This window comes from Lathamus discolor, chromosome 3 (genome assembly GCF_037157495.1).
Source record: "Lathamus discolor isolate bLatDis1 chromosome 3, bLatDis1.hap1, whole genome shotgun sequence".
Lineage (NCBI taxonomy): Eukaryota > Metazoa > Chordata > Aves > Psittaciformes > Psittacidae > Lathamus > Lathamus discolor.
The window spans coordinates 32,977,259-32,994,748 of NC_088886.1; the positions used below are offsets into that span (position 1 = coordinate 32,977,259).

Here is a 17,490-nt window from a genome sequence, read left to right on the forward strand (position 1 = left end):
AACATGAGTCTGGCAAAACACTGTATTGTTCTTGTATTGTTCTTGTATGTGATGAATGAAAGGATCAGATCATCTGGGTAGCCATTATATTCTTATAAAAACAAGAAAACTTGTTCTCTTTTAGCTGATCACTGTGACCTCTATTTTGACACCACATTTTTTCACGTTTCAGAAGAGCAAACAAATTATGTACAGATAAACTACAGATATAAAAAGTAAAGCATGTGAAATAAAGAAGCATTATTAGGAAATATAAGTTTTTTCCTCTTACAAAGAACCCCACAAATCCTTGAAGAAATATTAAGTACCAACATCAGCCTGAAACACCTGAAAAAGCCAGAATTCTTAGTATGATTCTAATTATCAGCATGAAAGCTACTTGGAAACTTTTGTCAGAATGTGTCTTCATAGAAATCACAAATTAACTGAAACACAAGAAAGGTAAACAAATAACTCTCCAAAAGAATCTCCTGGGTTAAGTAACTCACTTTGAAGAAAACATTTTCCATACAATTTCCTGGGCTACAATACTATGGGTTATTGGCTAGACAAAAGCCTCTTTTGATTTCCCATAAACATTTCAAGAAGCATTTTTCATCACTAAGTTAAATTCTTTATTAAATGTTGGTATATTCTGGAATTACCATTACCAGCCTAACAGTAACGTCTATACTGTATTGTCTCCTATATCTTTCAGTGATCACCTGATTATTCAAATCTAATGTAAAAAGCATAGAATATTACAATAATGTGTATTTAAATTTACAATAATGTGTAATAGAATCAGTATTTAAAAATAAAAAAAAAAGATGCAGTAATGTCCTTTTGAAAGAGGACTGGCTCCATGCAATGCTATTAATAGGCTGCAGGCAGGAGTCATTCTTAAACATTAGAGCACTTAGCAATTCTTTTGTTGCAGCACCAATAGGACCTGAACCCCATGTTGCACAATTTTCCAAGTCCACAAAAACTTAACCAGTTTTAGAAGGAATGATCAGGACAGAGAAGCAGGTAAGTTCTCTGGTTAAATACCACTATATTAAAGTCTTTTGACATTTCTCCTTCTAATTATTTTTTTTTTTCTCTTCCCTCTGCCTTCCGTAAGCAGTAGGCATCTGGAGCCCTACTGCAAGACAGGAAATCTGGGTCATGTCTACAAAGTAAAAGCCAGTTCATGTGAGGATAACCACCTCCTTATCACAACCAATTATTATAGGGATACCAGTGCATTTGCACAGCTACTAGTAACAGTTCAGCTTTAATGGGCTATCAGAAATAGCTTAAGAAAAGTAGCCGTAAACATATGTGTATCTACAGATTTTGAGATACAGGTAGCAAAACTGACACATTATGCTACACAAGCAACCCCATATTTCAGAAAACCCAAGTGATGAATCTGACTGTCAGACTTTACCCATGAGATTTTGTCTTAGCTAGAGCAACACAGGGAAAAGCAAAAGTTTCTGAAGCTCAGAATATCTTTTTTTTGCCCAGAGTCTAGAGGAACAAAATTAACAATACAAGCATTTCTCCCAGGAACAACAACCTCCATTTCTCCCAGGAGCAATAACTTCCTTTTATGTAGAAAAATTAGCTTTGAGCACCATGCAGGAACTGTGGTAACTACCAGAATAGTATGATGGTTTCTGTAACTGACCTTCCAGAAAACCTCCATATAGCTTTTCACGAACCCCACTCCACTGAAAGAATAATAAAAACTATGATGATGCTGCAGCAGCTAATATAAACACTATTGGACCTTGAGGTTTCTTTTGTCCTTTTCTCTGTCATCATTTCTTAGAACCCCTGTATCGCCTATTTGACAGTGTAATTACTAATTCCTTTAGCAGTCTCAAAAACTGCCTATGAACTACCAAGACCATTCCTTGAAGTCAGAGAAAAAAATAGTCTAATTAAGAGTTACAGGGTATGTTGTATAACTAATGCATTTCTCAAGAGGTCGAAAATTCCTTAATAAAAAGTTCTAAAATGTATTTCTTCCTGTCATTTTCCTCACTGCACAGTACCCAGTGCTGTTAGAGAAATCTTTAATGCATGCAATCTACAGACTATAACAATGTAAGTACCCACATTTCGTCCATCTAATTCTCTCTTTAAATTTACAGCTCTCAGAAAATATTCACTGATTCTTCTAATTCAGACAATTACTGCTACTTTTATTCTTTATATTGAGTCATGAATACTTGCCATTGTGTTGAAATTGCATCAGACGGACATGTTGAAACAGGTGAATCAGTCACTTTTTTCTTTGCCTGCCAATTACAATAGGTGTCACTGGAGCTTTCACCTATTTTAATACCAGATCAAGATCAATGTAAATGGCTGCATACTACCAATATACACAGCACCTTGTTCTTTATCCTTAGAAAGACTGAAGTCCTTTAAACTAGTAATCAGGAGTGAAGGCCAAGAAATGAAATGTATGACATAATCAATTCAAATAATAAAATAATTCCATAGTACTTAATAAAAAAATCCCAAACAAAACCAAACAGAGTTCTAGTTAAAATGGAAAAATAAATTATAGTTCTGCCAAAATGACATTTTATTGCCACCCACATCTTATTTTGTTGATTAGTGTTTTGGGCCAGTATGTCAACATCAAAAAGGAAGAGACTACGCAGAACCTGTTCAGGCCTGATTTCTTATGTTTTGTTCAGTATTTTGTTTCCCTTTCTATCTTACAGACATGCTTGACAAAATTGTTACAGACAGACAGCTCTCATCAGCTGGACTATGAGCAAGAACACTATAAAGTATACTCTGGAGCTTTCTAGCTTCATGTCTCAGTTCCCAGGTTCTTTTAGGCCATGATGTCCCAGATCACTTGTATTACTATTTTTAATAATAGTGTCAACAAAAAAAAAAAAAAAAAAAAGGCTGTCAGCCTGCATTTATTCTACAATTTGTTACTTATTCAAAGAATCACAGAATAGTTCAGGTTGGAAAAGATCTCTGGAGATTGCCCTATCCAACATCCCACTCAAAGCATCGTCTGTTAGATCAAGTTGCTCAGGTCCTTGTCCAGCCACATTCTGGATATCTTCTCTGGACATTGATCTCTCTGTGCAATCTGTTCCATTCTCTGGCTCCCCAAACAGTATTCACAGTACTAATATATTCAAAACACAATAAATCCAAAGGAAAGGCAATACAAAAATTAAAGCTAGGATTTTTCTCGGCTTAAGGTGAGGAAAGACTGATCCACAGTGAGGCAAGCATATTATGAGACAAACACCTTATCAACAGTACTTTTATGTAGGTTTCAGACACCCCTTAAGGCCCAGTTTTTGCAACAGCCTTTATGAATGGTAAGTCCTCTCTCTGGATAATGCTTTCAATTTCTTTAATTCAATGAAGCTGAAGCAGAAACTGAGAAATTTCTATTAAATGTAAGTCCTATAGAAAGACAATCATAAAGAGCCAGGCCAAAACTGAACAGACATTAAAATTCAAGAATGATCTCCACTACAATCACAGAGATTTTAACTTAGAAATTAGTATAGATTATATAGCTAAACATTATTGAGTTTTATGTTACAATTTCTAAATCTCTTTCAGTATTTCTACATATACTATAGGATTTGTAAATCTCTTACAGGATTTGCAATTCAACTTTTCATCTTACAAAATAACAAGAGCTGTAACTAAATCCTACCTTAAGGCACCAATTCCTAAATCAGGGCTTCAGAGTTCAGAATTACAGGTCCATTGCATAAATCAGAGGATAAATCCAGACTCTAGCAACAGAGTTGTGTTTTGCCTAACAGGACAAAATTGTCTGAAAACCACAAAACCCATCCAAACCTTGAGGCTGTAACTTCTAGAAAACATTGCTGACCAGGTTTGGACTACTGCTCTTGACTGTTTTAATTCTAAGCTTTGATACGCTGTGATAGCAAATAAAAATTATTTAAAAGGCACGAATAATGCCTAACAGTTATGAAACCTATTTAAAATCCATGGATGTTTTCCTCATTTGCATTCTGTTTTTATATTTACTTTTTTTTTTTTTTTTTAATTAGACAGTACTTCCAGGTTTTCTCCACTGTCCTGAAGCTCACAAGGTAATGCTTTTACTTAAAACAGAATACTAGCATTTCAGAAATGGCAAGCATTTAAAGACCTAAGGCTAATATAACTACAATGTAAAATTAACCAAACACACTATCAATCTTTTCATACCTACATTTTTGGTATTACTGAATTTCTCATCTTCATATTCCCCTCACCCCCCTTAAAAAAAAATGACAAAACCAAACCAAAGCACCAAAACACCTTTACAAAATTATCTGTGTAACCTTTATGTGACTCTCCTTACTCCTGAGTAACCTAATTTTAACTCAAAAAATATTCTACTCGTACTATCTTCGAAAAGCCTGTATTTCTGAGGAAATTTTAAAACATTCCTCAAGGTAGTCCATGCCATGTATGTATTTTTATAAAGGATTAGCAGCACACAGTATTACTGCCCAGAGATATATTTTGCATCTTACCAGAAAAACTCAAAGTCACTTGTAATACAGCAATTTTAAGAGGGAGTAGAGGTAACTGACAAGGGAATTAATTCTTAGTTTTACCTCACCTTTATACTTCATATACCACTAAAAGAAGCTAAATGGATTTTATACTATGCAAATATTACTACTGCCAAAGTTTTAACTGCTGGAGGCTTAGAAACGTGTGGTACAGTTCTCTCAGAGTATGCAAAATATTGCTGAAAATTCCTTACAGACCTGGTTTTAAGTAGGCTTGGCAGAAACTGCAGTGAGCTAGTTGAATGCTGATGTTTGGAAATCAAGAAAAAACTCAAACAAATAACTAGGCATTTTAAAACATGAGTAGGCCAGTTGTTCCAGTATTAGTCACCTTGTTATGAGCACTATACCAGAAAGGAATAGATTGTCACCACGTGTCAGCTTTCGCTGACATCTGCTGTAAGAACAAAAACATGAATAAAAAAAAAAATACCTCCCAAGTAGGCAGCACAAGCATTTGCTCATTATGTATTTCATAAAGTGTGGTCCCTGTAACACCATATTTAAAATAAACATGCAAAGAAACTGTATCACTATTCTGAAAGATATATGAAATCAGCCAGGTTTTAAACAACCCAAGAACCTTCTTTTTCTTTTTTTTTCTTCTCCACTAGCTGAGTAAGACCCTGTCAGCTATATAAAGTTAGTGTATAAGAGGTATCAGAAGTTGCACACATTTTGCGCATATATTTGTCCTAATCAGAATCGAAAGAGTTATCAAAGTTTCAAAGGTTTAGTAAAATGATTCACATAGCCTAGTGTTGCACATGAGAAACATGTCAGACAACAAAAGCATCTGGCAGTAAATGGGTTGTTTCTCATTCTGCCATTGTACACATCATACAAATGAGTACAGTAGCAAATACTGACCAGCCATCAGGACTGGCCACTCCAAAAGCACTGAAGAAAGAAGATTTGTAAGCTGCAACTGCCTTTTTGCTACAGAAATTATTCCGCATTTATGAAATTCTATTGTATTGCAGCTGGCCCCAACCATCTCTACACCCAAATACTTCTTCAAGTACTACCCCCTTTCCAAAATGAAGAAGTTCCATGTTTTCACAGAGCAAACATCAAAGCATTTTATATTGTCTTAGCAGAAAAAAAGGAGAGAACAGCTTTGCATCAGGGCTGATGCAGTCTCTTATATAAAGGAGTCTTGCAACTTTCTACCAGAAATTTTAAGTGAATCTAATGTTCCTTAATAGAAAGGAGTTACTACAGTCATACTGTGTGTACTTAGGCAATATGTCTACAGTGGTTCATAACATCACACCTGAGGACCAGCCAGTGGAGGATAACCAGGCAGAGGAAGCTCACCTCATCCGTGGCTCACCACTGGACATGACAACTTGCTTCTCTACTCCAAATGCATTTTGTTTGTGAGGTTACATTCTGCCATACCTCATCTACCACTACCTTTCAACATCCAAACTGAAGTAACAAGTGTAGCTTGTAGTCCTGAGAAGCATGACAGGGGGAACAAATAGCTTAAGAAAGCATCAGTTAGAGGAAGATGTAAATTGTAAATGTAAACTCTGATGGGCTGGTAACTTTGAGTGATGAGGAAGCTCGTGGATTTCATTGCAAGCCGATAAAAATCTTAGAAGGTTAATGGTGACCGGAAAAGGTTCATGAGGATGCAATGAAAGCAAGTATTACTCCTATCACCTTCAAGAATGAGGATCTAGGATCAGCCGTACATTAGTACCTGAGAAGGTGATAGTGGAAATGACCTTGAAAATCACACAAAAATATGAAGGACAAGAAAGTCACTGTGGGTGGTATGAATCGATTTACTAGGGGGAAATCATGTCTTGTAAAACCAACAGCCCTCTACAGTGAGGTAACTGGCAAGTCTGAAGAAGATACGAATCTGGGAGGAGGGGCTGATAGACCAGATTGCACATGCTGTCATTCAGAGGGACCTCAATAACCTGGAGGAACAGACTGCTAGCATCTCATGAAGTTCAGCAAAGGGAAAGGCAATGTGCTGCACAGGGAAGGAATAAGCCATGCAGTAGCCTTTTGGGGGACAACTGACTAGAATGCAACAAGACAGAAAAAGATCTGTGGGTCCTGGTGAATAATAAGTCAAGCATGAGCCTACAATGTGTCCTGGCAGCAAAGGTGGCCAATAGCATCCTGTCATGCATCAGGAAGAGGACAGTCAGCAGGTAAAGGGAGGCAATTCTTCCCCCCCACTCAGCACTGGTGAAACAACACCTGGAGGCACAAACTGAACTACAGAAAATTCTGCCTTATGCATAAGGAAAACTATTTTATGTAAGGGTGGTCAAGCATTAGAAGAGGCCGCCTAGAGAGGTTTTGGTGCGTGCTTGCAGATGCTCAGAACACAGCTGGACAATGTCCCAGGCAACCTGCTCTATTTAACTCTGCTTTGAGCAGGCAGCTTGCTCTTCAGCGATCTCCACAGGCTTCTTCTAAGCTCAACTATTCTGTAATTCTTTTCTCCTGTGCAAAGGGCTGTGATCCCTTTAATGACATCAGTATCAGAGCTCTGATCAGCCACTCCATGACACACCATGTTCTGGAGCACACTGTCACTGAAATTACAGCCCTAATACGTTTATATGGTTTTGACCACAATTAATGTGTATATATTGTTAACCCGCTGTCTCATAAGCTTACTTTATCACTCATGTCCTCAGCTAACCAACTAAACCATCATAAGAACTTCCCCACTGCTCCTCCCACCCCACCCAAGTCCCCCTAGGCAGAGTGTTCGTCTGTCTCTGAAGGGAAGGAAAACAGTGCAAGTCTGAAAAAAACCCTCTGAAAAGTATAAGCAAAATGTTTCTGAAAATTGGCCAAGCCCGAAATGTGATGAATTACTTATGTCTTTATGTGTTCTGCAGAACAGTACTATATAATATGATAGCACACATTTATGCAATGAAAAAGTATTTTCCACATCTCCATTTTAAGATGATTAGGTTTTCTGCTAGGGGAGTTTCTACTTGTCTGAAAGTAGGAAGAGGTACTATTATCTTTTTTATGCAGCTGCTGAAAATGGTAAGCAGTGGGCTGGAACAGAGATGAAGCCGAATTAAAGATGGTTTGGCTTATTCTGGCTTGCAGTACTCAAACTGCACTAGAAAAAATTCAATTATAAAACTAATTACATCTTTAATTGCTTAAACAATCAGCCAGCTGACTTTATGGTTCTCTTGATACTATGCAGGTGCACTTGCAGGTGTTATCTCTGCAATATGTGAGAGTCACACTGTAGTATCCCAACTTGTGCACAGGAGTGCTAGGAGTATAGAATACACACATGTATTGCACACATGCACAAATATATAGGAAGGTTAACCAAACTTTATTACTAAACACAATTCCTTTATATATACATGTATAGCTGTTATCTGCTTTATCTTCCTGTGAGAGGTACCTAAACCGCTTTACAATCATTCTGTTTTGGACATTTTTTCCTTTAGCTTCTATGTCACCAAAATTATTGGCTGAAAATAACCAGAATTTGTACTTTGAGATATCTGTATTTCTGGCAATTACATCAGCATTAATAACTAAAACCATCTACCAGAAATGCCTGCCTTTGAGCCATCATATTAGCAGTACACTTGAGTAAAACAGTCATCTTCAAAGCAGGTATTTGCTTTGCCCAAAATAAATTAGGGAAAAGGCACAACTAATAGTGAATTGGGCCCATTATTTTCAAAATGTTCAGTCACTTAACCTTTCTGTCTCTGGCCTATATTTCACCAACTTTCAAATAGAAAAGTTTCATTTTTTAAAAAATTAAAAAGGAAATAAATTAATGGCTTTTGAAAATCCCCTTTCTGTATACAAAACTAAACACTAAATTTGGCCTAAATTCACAAACATATGCTTGCCTGCAGGCATTTCTTTTAAACAAAATTTAACTCTTCATTGAAAAATTAACAGCCAGTTTCAAATCTAAGCTGCCTGAACAGTCATTTTAAGATAGAAACTTTCAAATTTTGACAAGTATAACATATCACCTGAAATGAAGATGCTGACTCAAGTACTAGAAACACAGGAAAACAGGCCTAGGACACTGTGATGGTTTTACTGTAATTCTATAACCAGCGTTTTGGAGCTTTCAAAAAAAGTCCACTCAAAAGGTTACCACACCTATTGTTCTAAGCCCTTTCTGGACCCCCAAACACCAGCAATACCACTGTTGCTTGCCTGACATGGGGAGGTGTCATCACTGATTTGACATCGGCCTAAGCAAGTGTTTCAATTGCAGTGAACAAAGAAATGTGCTTACTGGCTGCAATCAGCAGAAACCTGAAAGTGATTGTGTTGGCTTGCTATTTCTATGAGTGCTTTTGCTATAAACTCAGACTTCATGTACAAATACTGCTAAACTTTCCTGCCTACCTGCTAGACACTGCTGTATGGAAAAATCTCAAGTAACATCAGTGTAATTGGGTTCTGAAAGAAAACAACACAATGAAGCCACTGGAAAAGGCTATGAAAGATACAGGATTAGAAGAAACCACAGCAATGAGCATTAAGTAGCAAATGACTGGCAACAGAACAAGTGGTCCACAAAATTGGTCTCTAGCTAACAGCTCAGAGCTTAGCTGGTTCCTAAAATGGATCATTATATATTGCAACGTAAGCAAATGCACAACTATTCACCTCTCTACCTTGCAAACAAAAGCAATCCCTTCCTCAACCATTCACATAAATCTAGTAAAATATTTCCTTGATATCCTGTCTTGGGTCTCGTCTGCTTCTTAACACCATTCAACAACCAGGAGCTGCATAAGGGAGTTCTGACAACACTTCTTGATGTCACAAAAGCAGCACCTGTCCTGGATTCTCAGCCCATGCAAAGACAACTGATTTTAGCTAGATTCTGCAGGCACCCATGCTTTTGTAGTAGCAGATACCAATACACCAGCTAGCCTTACTGCCATACAGTGATATTTGCTCTTAGGTTAGCACATAATAAATTAGTTAATTTGCACAAATACATTGATCTGAACTATCATGTCAGTAAGGCTAGAGCAGGATTATTTTCACTCATGACTGCACAAAAGATTTACATATGCTAAACTCACTTGCAAGTTATGTAGCTTTAAAAATTCAATCTAGACACCATTTAAAATGCTATTTTTGCTGGATGAGGGACAAAGTGGCTTCACTGGAAAATGTTCTGTGGGGAGACAAGGCTATTTAGTTTGAAACTGAAATGTCAAAAAATACCAAGAAGACCTCTCCAACTTCTAAAGTGTCAGGAAGTATTTAGGCAGTATGTTTTCGATGGAGCTGATTCTGCAGCATAGGAAGTGTTTATTTGTTGTTTTTCAAATAATTTACCATGTGTACATTCCACTACTCTTTAAATTCACTTTTTATTATTTTCTTTTTGAAACTGAGAAAAGTTTTGACCATACGGTTCAGTATGACATTTGCAAGAGGCAAATGATACAAACGTTGCTAGCAAGCTGTTGCAGTACCATTGGCAGTAACTTCTACGCTCCTCTTTTAATACTGAAATTGATAAAATCACTGCATTTTCAATGCAAATTTGTTGTGTGTGTCCCCACCATCCCGAGGTCCCCACACTCAAACCTGTGAGCCCAAAATACCTTGGAAGTACGACTTCTTGGTTTTAAATACAGTTAAAGCATGTAATTTGGTACTTCAATATAAATTTAGTCGCTTTATGGTATCCTGTGAAATCTGAAGAGGCAGATCATGGATTCAGATACCTTTTGAACCCTCAGTGCCAGAGGTATTATTGAAAATCCCCTGAAGGTATTGCATACCGTGCTCACTATTCAAAAACCAGTATTTTCCAAAGGTTTACCTCTCTATTGCATTAGCACAGTTTGGTTTTTTTTCATACAGCAAATAACACAGTAAGTCAGATAGAGCAGTGTAGTTGGCAATGATGATAAAGCATGAGGCTTTCTTATGGCAACCACTAAAATAATTTTATTTTTTTAATTATGACATAATCAAGAATACATGTAAAACATACATGCACACACCTCTAAATTAAACTATGGCACTGTAAGCTTTTCTTTGTCCCCAGCTTCCATCTGCTCTTTAGGTAAATAAACCAAAACAAAATAACCCACCCAGAAGCCTGAATATAGACAGTTATTTTACACCAAGTTACCTACATATTTCATTTATGTCATTAGAAGAAAGTAAACACAAATTATTTTTTTGGAAAAAAGTAAAAAATCCCAGGATCACTTCCACAGCTGCAAAGGCAAGCATATCAAAAATATCTTTGTAACTGTGCTTTGTTCTTTAAAAGAACAGACAAACTGAGGCTGAGGACATCTTGTAAAAAGTCATGATGATTTATAACAGAACATTCTAGAACACGTTGCATATGCATGGTTAAAACTGCTAGACGACATTTCTGCTCAGCCAGTTGCTTCAGAGGAGTAAAGAACAGTAAGGATAAAATCAGATACAAGGCAGGGAGCACAGAACATACAGAATCACAGAAGTGACTAAAACTAAAGTAGGCTTACATTTCAGTCATGTCATGAACTCACCCATATTCCGAGCGCTAGCAGTAGCTCCCTGTGTTCACTACAGAAGAACTGGCTAAGCTCAATTAAATCATGACACATGACTAGAGATAAATGGCATGGGCTTTTTATGATGCATATTTGGTGTTCTTAAACTTTTGCTGTAATTTTGTTTTTAAGTATGGAGTACACAGTGTGGTGGGTTAACCTTGGTCAGCTCCTAGGCACCCACACAGCAGCACTCTCACTCCTACTCAACAGGACAAGGGGTGGAAATAATATGGAAAAGCTTATTGGTCAAGATAAAGACAGGGAGATCACTTACCAGTTGCCATCATGGGGAAACCACTGTCAGCTATTGCCAATTAAAGCTGATTTAGATAGTGAGAAACGATCTCCAAAAGATTAAACCAGCACCTTCATGCTGCCTTTCTGCAGGCTCTCTTTCACTCCCCTGCCTGCACAGAATTCTTGTCCTTCAATATGTTTTCACAGAGGCACCACCAACTTCACTGATGGGCTCAGCTGTGGCCTGCAGTGGCTCAACACTCATCTTCCTTGTCACTTCCTCTGAAATCAACTACTATTATCAATGCTTGATGAATGTTCACATCAATTGCTCTACCTGAATGGCATTCACTATTGATAATTCTAGGGACACTGTGAATTTCCCCTGTGCTAATGATTTCCCCCAAATCCCTGTACTATGGCTTATATGACTAGCTGTTAACAATGACCTGAATATGGACTACTTCCAAATGTATCGCTTTGCCTTGCTGTTATAATCTCTGTGTAACAATTCTCTAAAACAACATTACATTTTAAACTCCAGCTGATAGCATAAGGTTGTATTTTACAGATGTCATATTTCGGCATTTTTAAGCTCACGGTATTTTATACAATGCTGCCTGAATTCTTCATGAAAAAAATCCTATTCCACCACAGCACAGATAGGGATTCTTATGATGTGCCTTATCTCAGGGGCAGGGTTCTTAATGCTTATCACAATGCCACTATCTTATTTACATACTAGGATCAACAAATAACTTGTACCCATATTTTTGTTTACTGAGACATAGTATGCCACTATCCTATTTACATACTAGGATCAACAAACAAGTTGTATCCATATTTTTGTTTACTGAGCCATTTCCTGTGGGGAAACAAATCTTATTTAAATTGGCTCTCAAACCTAGCAATGGAGCAGTCTGTATTTGCCACACAATGGTAGTGCAGCATTAAAAAATGGGAGGGGAAAAAAAAGGTAGAGGGGAAGTTATTCATATTTTATGCTATTCCTCTAAACTTTTCTTTTTCCCTTTTTTAAACAGAGATAAAAAAATAAAAATCATTGCACTCATAGGTAGTAGGCAACTCAAGCCCATCCCCTCAACCTATTTCCTTACATTATAAAATAATTAGTTTGCAGAAGCACATCATTTAACCTTCATGAAACAGAAAATCTGAGTTAAAACCTCATGAGAACTCGAAAGTTCTCTCTGAACTATTACATAAACCCCATTTGAAAATTTTCTCAACTTTGAGGAAAGATCTGTAAATGGTCTTTCCTGAAGATTTCTTTTTTTCCCTAGGAAAAAACCTGAAGCAGGACAATATTCTGACATCACAGATAATTTTTTTCCAGACTAAAAGAATGTGAGAAACATGCAGCAATATGAAAATACAAGTTTCCTACCTCTTATACACCTAGTACAAGACTAACTGTGGATCATGCATCTTACTATGAATTTTGTAATAAAAGAGAGAATGGTGGTAGGAACAGTCTCTGAGACTGTAATTGTAACACTTCTTCTGGCAACACGTGATGTGCAGATGGTACCAAAGATATGCCAATAACTGAAGTAAGAGCCTCCAATAAAATCCTTTGTAGTGCATGCTATACTTTATGAATAAGAGTGACAGGGGCTACCTTAGGTATCTGGCACTTTTATTGCACATGTAGTGAGTTTAACTACCTTATATGCAAGCACATTCCTCAGGCAAAAGTCTGCACTCCAGATGCATTTGTATTTGTGCCAGGTATCAGCTACCTCTAACCAAACTGATTCATAGTACCCAGAAAAGAAAACCATCATTGGAAACACAGATACTACTTCTATCTGATCTACTTGCCAGTGGCAGAATCATAAAAAAAAAAAATTTCCTCAAGCATTCCTTTGGCTCTTTCCAGCTCATTATTGCAGTCTATGATCAAAATCTAAATGATTTTAGAAACAAGATAGCCTTTTCCTGTTTATGAATGGTCAGAGATTTAAAGCCACAGAAAAGTCACACTAATGGTTCTAGTAGAAACCATCAATGTACTTAGATCACCATTATCTCAGACTGGAGATTAGAACGCACGTTGCCAATTAGATCATTTACTGACAAAAAACCAATGCATAAGGTTTAGACATTGAAGTGGCATCTTTATGTTGCTGTATCTGCTTTAATTAGTTTCGCTTTTCATGTAGGGTAAATAAAACATTAAGGAGTCAGCCAGACAGATAAGCGGCAAACTGTTTTTCAAACAGCTCCATGAAATGAGCAAGAATAAAGCTTCAAGAGTGTTATATTTACCTCTGTAGCTCCCAGGGCACTTCTAAGAACACTGGGTCAGGTACACTGAGACACTGAGAAAATGTGCAATTTCTTTCCCACTGAGCTGTCAAGGCATTCATGCTGTGAATAGCTAACACCCTTCTTTGACAACCAGGCAAATATTTCTATTTTCTGTCATTCTAGTCATGAAGTATATATCAGCACTGCCTCAGTTGATTTAGTGCCAATTCAAGTCAGACTTTAGATGTCTGAGCTAGTAACTGGACAAAATATTCTTGATGAAGCCTTGTCACAAACTCAGACTGCTGCTTAATACATTTCAAAATGGTTAAGATAGTAAAAGAGGCTGTAAAGCTGAAAAGGCAGTAAAGAAGAACACACATTCAGTGAACTGCCAGAATGTGGATTTAAAATAGTGCATACAAGTCAAATATGCTGCTGCTTCTATTTATTGATAACATTGCATTAAAAAAACCAACCAACAACACCTCCCCCCAACCATCCCCCCAAAAAATAAAAAATAAAAAAAAAAAAAACCCACAACAAAAAAACCCACACCCAAGCATAAGATTATAAGGGATTAGGCAGGTCCTTAAAAACCGTTATTTCACATACTTCAAAAATACATGTATTTAGAGAAGCATAACTGATAAGCAAGTCTACCGAGGCAGAACTGAGACAAGGCTAAATGAGCATATCCTATTAAAGTGGTAACTGCACACAGATACTATAAACATCACTTTTTTCTTAAATCCTTTCAAATATAAATGTCTGACTACACTGCACTTGCAACTACTGACCAGAAGTTTCTATTACCTATACCATGAAAGTGGAAGACAGAATGAAAAGTGCTTATTTCAGGGGGGACATATCTCCTGGAATCTCCTCAGAAACCACTAGATTAGTAACTCACTTTTTTTTTTTTCCTCCAACGGGGTAATAATAAACAGGCAGGAATAATGGTTCAGTGGGTGAATACAGAAAGCAACAGAACAGATTATTTAGAGTGCAAACTTTGTGCCAAGAATTTAGAGCAAAAGGACCTTTGAGACTAGATTCCAAACTTTGAGCCACATGACATTAAGTGGTGTTCCCTTATCCAGAGTTTCTGTTTCAGACAGGATTTGGTTTAGTGTTTTATCTCCTATACTTACAATCTACATAGAATTAAAATATCCATTAACTGAATATGCCCTGAACAGTACTTACCAATACTGGCATAACCAGGTGTTGATGGGTCTCCTCCGCCATTCAAGGAAACCATAAATGCTTTATCAGTAAGATCTGTAGTCTTTGGTAAGTCACAAGGATCAACATAAAGAAGAACACCACCAAACCCTGCATCTTCTAACAGAGAAAGCTGAGGAAAAAAAAACCAACATAGGTGTCTATTAACAAAAATGATGTCAGAACACAGTATTTATTTTAATTACTGTTGAGACAGAGACTTTATTATACCTCAGGCTCTTGCCATGCCATGTTCTGTACAAACTGAATAGACAGGCAGAGCTCCAAACTGCTTATAATATGAAACCAGCAGCTATTCTCGAAAAGACAAAATCAAACCACCAAAAAACTATTTCAAAGTCATGTTTCCCAGTTCATGTCAAAAGCTACTTTCAAGCCTAATGACAGAAAGAACTCTTACTTATCTAACATATCACTTCTACAACATTTATGCTATACAGTGCTAATGCTGCAGCTGCATTTGAGATTTGCAACTGTTCCATCTTCTTTTATTTTAATAGTCAGATGAGACTAGTGTGTTGGAAATTATATTCAGATGAGGTACTGACCGTGATTCAGCAGCATACACAAACAGGTATGAAGGGAGTCACCTTTCTCCCTACTCATTAGATGCTTGCTAGAAATACAACCCTAACATATTTTAGTGTGATTTAAATAGCAGTTTGAAAATGTTTTACTTTTGAATCTATTCTCACTAAAACATCTTAAGCAGATCTTCCATATTTCCGATATTATTAGCAGTTTGGCATTCCTGCATAGTTTGCCTCTTCAACGACATTGCTAAGGGTGTATAGCACATACTAGATGTTTGCACACACTGGTATCAGTCTTGCACATGATTTTTGGGCACACCCACTCTTCAGTTAAGAGAGAAAACAAAAGGAATTTACAGATTTAACCACCCAAAAACAAGCCAAAGGAAAAAACAAACAAACCCCCCCCCCAAAAAAAACCTCCCCACCCAAACAGAAAACAAGCAAACAAAAATCCACAAAGAAACAAACAAAAAAAATCAGAAGCCCAGCTTACCCAACCCTGGAGTCTGCTTCCTGTCAGACAGACAGCTTTCTTTCTGTCTCATTAGAACATCACAGTTTGAGTTGGTAATGCCAGTTAGCCTTTCCAAAAATCCATTGATCTGGGGTGCAAATCAGGGAAATGTCCCTCAAGTCAAGGACAAAAGTATCCAAGCACCCTGACTTGCAGCAGCCTACAGATCAGTTTTGTTTGGAAAACCTCAGGTTTTCCTTTTCATAGAGAACTGAATAGTAAGGGGATTTTATACCGAATCAGAAGAAATCAAATTGTAATGTGGCAAATACTCCTATGAAATGAGAAGACTTTTCTATATAATGCTCTGCATACTTGGAATTGACTGAAGACAACAACTATGACAGAAAACTAGATTAATTTTCAGACAGAAGCAATTCTGGTATTTTAGGATTATCTTACTATTTACTATACTGTACTTACGACTTTCCAAATGGCTTCAAATGGTCTGAGGAATGATCAGACGTATATGATGTTTCTGAACTACACAACTCTTGATTCTGCATGAACCCAAGAAGTTGTTACTATACCCCTGTTATCCACTTCAGTCATCCTTTTCCTTCTGTCTTTTAGACCCTTCATTTTTTTCCATGTGTATATAGATTTTCAATTTATCTCCTAGCTGTTGAGTTTAAGGAATGTTTATGCATAGTTCTTCATAGCTTTACAAGCATGTAAATTACAGGAATATACATATCTAATGGAGTGATTTGCCAAGAGTTTGACACTAGTCTGAATTCAGATAAAGAGATGCAAGTGAACCTGTGAATCACTTGTGTAATCTTACATATTCAAACAAGCAATTCCTAGATGAAAAGGGACAGTCCCTTTGAGAGAACTCTATTCAGATGAGTATGTGTGCAGACTGAGAACATGACTAGCACGGATGTTCAAGAATGTAAAAGGTTAACAATGTATTACAGACCTTAACTGTAATGCAGGAATAACAATTTTATAATGGTAAGTTTGCTTAATATTGTTTGGTTCTGTTTCCAATTCATGTTCATATTCAGCTATGCACAATAAAAGGGATGGGGACGCTATAGGATCCTACATAAATGATGCAACAGTCAGGATTTAAAATACCAATTGTATTTCTTTTTCTGCATCCATATCCAGTATCTTTTAATGCATCTCTAGTCTTATTTAATAGCATAGAAAAGAAACACAGATGTGGTCTTCTTTTGTAAAGAGAGTTTTAAAAACTTTGTAGTTAACAAAAATCACTATTGAATTCCTCTATTTCTCTGAAAGAAGGTAACTACACTGTTGTTATTCAGAAAGTGCAGCACCCAGTGCTGCCATGGCTACAATCTTTAGTAAGAAGTTGTGTTGTGCATGTAAAATTATAAACCTGCTTTCTGATTTCAGCTATAATTACTGCTTTTTAACTTTCCAACAGTGACATCACAACTATACAAAAATGAGTATTGTTGCTTCCATTTTTATCTTAACTCAACACAACAGCCATAAAGTGCCCTAGCACAAAGAATCTTAGCAATATATATATAATAAAAGATATATAATATATTATCTATCTATCTGAAAAATAAAAA

The 17,490-nt window shown here is 36.7% G+C and overlaps 1 protein-coding gene across 16 annotated transcripts in view; it reads right to left on the bottom strand.

The window, feature by feature from the left end:
• Window positions 1-17,490, bottom strand: part of NAALADL2 (N-acetylated alpha-linked acidic dipeptidase like 2) — a 672,041-nt gene that overhangs the window by 338,622 nt on the left and 315,929 nt on the right. For all 16 annotated transcript variants that reach the window (XR_010611523.1, XM_065674560.1, XM_065674551.1 and 13 more), the window contains one exon: window positions 14,846-14,996. Coding sequence is in view for 15 of the 16 variants with exons in the window: in XM_065674560.1 (XP_065530632.1) it covers window positions 14,846-14,996 (151 nt within the window). In the remaining variant the exon portion in view is untranslated. The remainder of the gene's footprint in view (window positions 1-14,845; window positions 14,997-17,490) is intronic.